Source organism: Gloeophyllum trabeum, assembly GCF_000344685.1.
Source record: "Gloeophyllum trabeum ATCC 11539 unplaced genomic scaffold GLOTRscaffold_00223, whole genome shotgun sequence".
NCBI lineage: Eukaryota > Fungi > Basidiomycota > Agaricomycetes > Gloeophyllales > Gloeophyllaceae > Gloeophyllum > Gloeophyllum trabeum.
In genome coordinates this window covers 1-2,971 of record NW_006920631.1, presented here as the reverse complement: position 1 = coordinate 2,971, position 2,971 = coordinate 1, and the positions used below count along the sequence as shown (strand labels likewise).

The 2,971-nt window shown below is 54.7% G+C and overlaps 3 protein-coding genes across 3 annotated transcripts; all 3 read right to left on the bottom strand.

Annotated features, from left to right (window-relative positions):
- On the bottom strand, window positions 1–838 carry GLOTRDRAFT_27861 (uncharacterized protein; the record flags this gene model as incomplete). Its single annotated transcript, XM_007873460.1, has 2 exons — window positions 1–173; window positions 223–838. Coding segments are annotated over 2 exons (789 nt in total), but the record flags the coding sequence as incomplete, so codon positions are not given.
- Window positions 806–2,014, bottom strand: GLOTRDRAFT_97328 (uncharacterized protein; the record flags this gene model as incomplete). Its single annotated transcript, XM_007873459.1, has 1 exon — window positions 806–2,014. A coding segment is annotated over one exon (1,209 nt), but the record flags the coding sequence as incomplete, so codon positions are not given.
- Window positions 2,015–2,637: 623 nt separating this feature from the next.
- Window positions 2,638–2,971, bottom strand: GLOTRDRAFT_11721 (uncharacterized protein; the record flags this gene model as incomplete). The annotated part of the gene is made up of 2 exons (XM_007873458.1): window positions 2,638–2,713; window positions 2,779–2,971. Coding segments are annotated over 2 exons (269 nt in total), but the record flags the coding sequence as incomplete, so codon positions are not given.

Here is a 2,971-nt window from a genome sequence, read left to right as displayed (position 1 = left end):
CGTCCGGACATCGGTACTCTCCCCGCTCGTCGTCCTATCAATAAACTTGGCCATGTCGAAATCAATCAGAATTCCCCGCGTGCCTACCCCCGCATCGAGTCTTTCATTGAGTAGCATGTTGCGCGTGCTGATGTCACGATGCACGATACCACGCAGAGCAAGGTTGCGTTGGGCTGGAGTGTCGTCAGAAAGTAACTGATAGGAACTGCCTAGAAGCCATACCTGCAATAATATCGCGAAAAGCTTCGACGAGTTGCAGCACGGACCGTGCCATCTCCAGCGGTGGCCCATAGAAAGGTTGCAAAATGTAGTAGTATTGACGGTCGGACACCAGCTTGCCTTGACGAGTCTTGAAGGTAGCACCGTGACGCAGGTTCGTAATCTGTTCCGTGTTCTCGCAGCGTCGGAGCTCACTGACACCCGGAATGCCACCACACTCGATATTGATGTACTCGAGGAACACAGACTCCGCCACGCGTTCGAGAGTTCGCCAGGCGAATTTAAGGTGAAGTCGGCTGCCCTTGTCGTCCGGATCCTCAACGACCCAGCATGTTGTCCCTCTCCCCCGTATTGTATGCCTATGGAACGGCTTCACATTGCAGACTTTGTACTTGACAGCCTCGCCCACCTTGGGAGAGAAGTACAGGTCTTGATCCTCCCAATGGATCCGGGTATCGAACCCCAGCTTTGCCTCGTCCGTGGTAGATAGCGCGAGGATGAGTTTGACGAACATGTGCGCGTCCCTGTGTATGTGGATACGCCCCGAGAACAAGCAGCCAGCCCGATCAAATTGGAATAGTCGGACAAATTTTTCCGTAAGAAGGAGACCGTAGACGAAGCGTCTATTGGGCTGCTGCACGAAACATTCCCGGGCATAGACCGCTAGCTGTATCTTGTGGTTCGTGTGAGGTTCGGCCTGCCATTCTCCTAGGCTTGGTTGCTTCCCCTCGTAAGCGTCTTTCTCGCGCTTGAGTTCAATTGGCGCTGCTACGTGAGTATACACAGGCTTGTTCGGCAAACGTTGGACCTTTGTGATCGAGGGGCCATGGCCAATTATGCAGATGTCCGGGCTGGTCTTCAACTCCGTCGCGTGTACATCCCGCGAGTGGGGCATTTGCTGGCCATGCGTGGCGATCGCCTGGCGAGTCGAACGGCCGAAAAACTTCAGTATGTCATTCATGATGGTCTCGAATGGTTTGTACAAATCCTTCTCGAGCACCGGGCTTTCGGGAGTCTCTGCAGCTGGCTCACCACTAGATCCTCCATAGGCATCGCTCGAGGCCCTCTTGGAGCGCAAAGACGTCTTGCGTGTCCGGGTACTCTTGGCGCTAACTCCTGCCTTCGGAGCACTGGTCTCCTCAAACTTGAAGTGTTCGCATTGCCGGAGGAATTGCATAATCTTTGCGTCGGATGGAATGTCTGGGAATCCCTTTTCGCCCTTCTTTGGCTCCATTACTCTAGCCACAAACGCGGCACCTCCGTCGACCCAGCTGTCCTCCAGTTCCTCTCTCAACGCCCACTGAAGCTGATCGACCTTCTTGGTGTCGAGAGAGTCTGCGTTAGATTTCAGTGGTGTATCGGTAACTTGGGAATCAGATGGAGCATATTGGTGTCCGGACGGAGGAGGAGATGGGGGAGGCGGAGTACTGGTTGCGAAATCCATTCCGGCGCCGAATAGCTCTGTTACGGGTTCAGAGCCTGCTATCAGGGGACCTTCAAAAGGTTTTCCGATGGTCTGCGACACGGGCTGCGGCCAGAAAGCTTCGAAATCGTAAACTGTAGCTGGTGGAGCTTCCGCTTCCAGCGATCTTTCGCGCCCCTTGCGTGTATCGGGCCTTGCGATCGGGGTAGATGGACGGGTCTCCGTTTCAGACGATAGCGTAGGAGAGGGAGGCGCGCTCGAATCGGGGACCAGAGACGGCTGCTCCGAGGACCACCGCGAAGAATATTCACTCGCAGTAGGTGTGGCCGAGCGGGTAGATTCCGCGTCGCTGTCGTTCACACTGTCAGACATCATGGGGATTGTGGTTAGAGCGTGTGGCGCAGAAGCGGCGCCTTATATGGTGCTCACCACGGTTTGAACTTGTTGTTGCCACAGAACACGCGGCTTGATGTACTAATCGAGAACGAAGACGATCCCTGGATAACAACGCGTGAGTCAGATGCCTATAAGAGTGTAAATATGCCCAAACGGTCTTTCATACGCAGTTATGCGAGGTTTTCTGGTGTTTGCCTGGGAGGGTATCCTGTGGTAATTTACTGAGTGAAGGTGCAAGTGTGCCGTTACACACGTATAACTTCACGCCGATGTCACGTGTAAGTGTGTGACTGTCACGTGCCGTACGGGTTGCGTGGACGTTATATCTTACTCAATATCCATAAAGGATGTCAACCAAGAATCATGGTAAACCCGTTGAAACAATGACAAGGAGGTTGTGTTCAATCCTATGGACCTCAGGCTGCTCACCCACACTATCAATAAATTGTGATTTGTCCAGACACATCGGTCCTTAAGTATCATACACACAACCATACTTCTCTGTACTGCCTCCCGCCCGTCCGCTTCAGCTCTCCGCTCTCGAGTCATCGGCATCCTCATGCGGTAGACGGATTCACCGCGAGATACCCTCCGTCAATAATGATATCCTGTCCGTTCGTGTAGCAGCCTGCGGGAGAGGCGAGGTAAATCGCCGTCCCCGCCATCTCCTGAGCCCTGTGCAGCGCGTATGCATCAGCCGACATTCGTACTAGGCCCACTAGGAGGGATGAGGCACTCACGTCCCGGCCCGCTTGATGGGTATCGACACCAGCGGCTGGCCGACCTTGTTGGTCTGCTCCTCGCCGTCGATGTCGGTAAAGGTCATCTCGGACGCGTACACCCCCGGCGCGATGCCGTTCACGCGCACGTCGACGCCCTTGAGCGCGAACTCGGTCGCCATCATCTTGGTAAGGTGCGAGGCTGCCGCCTTCG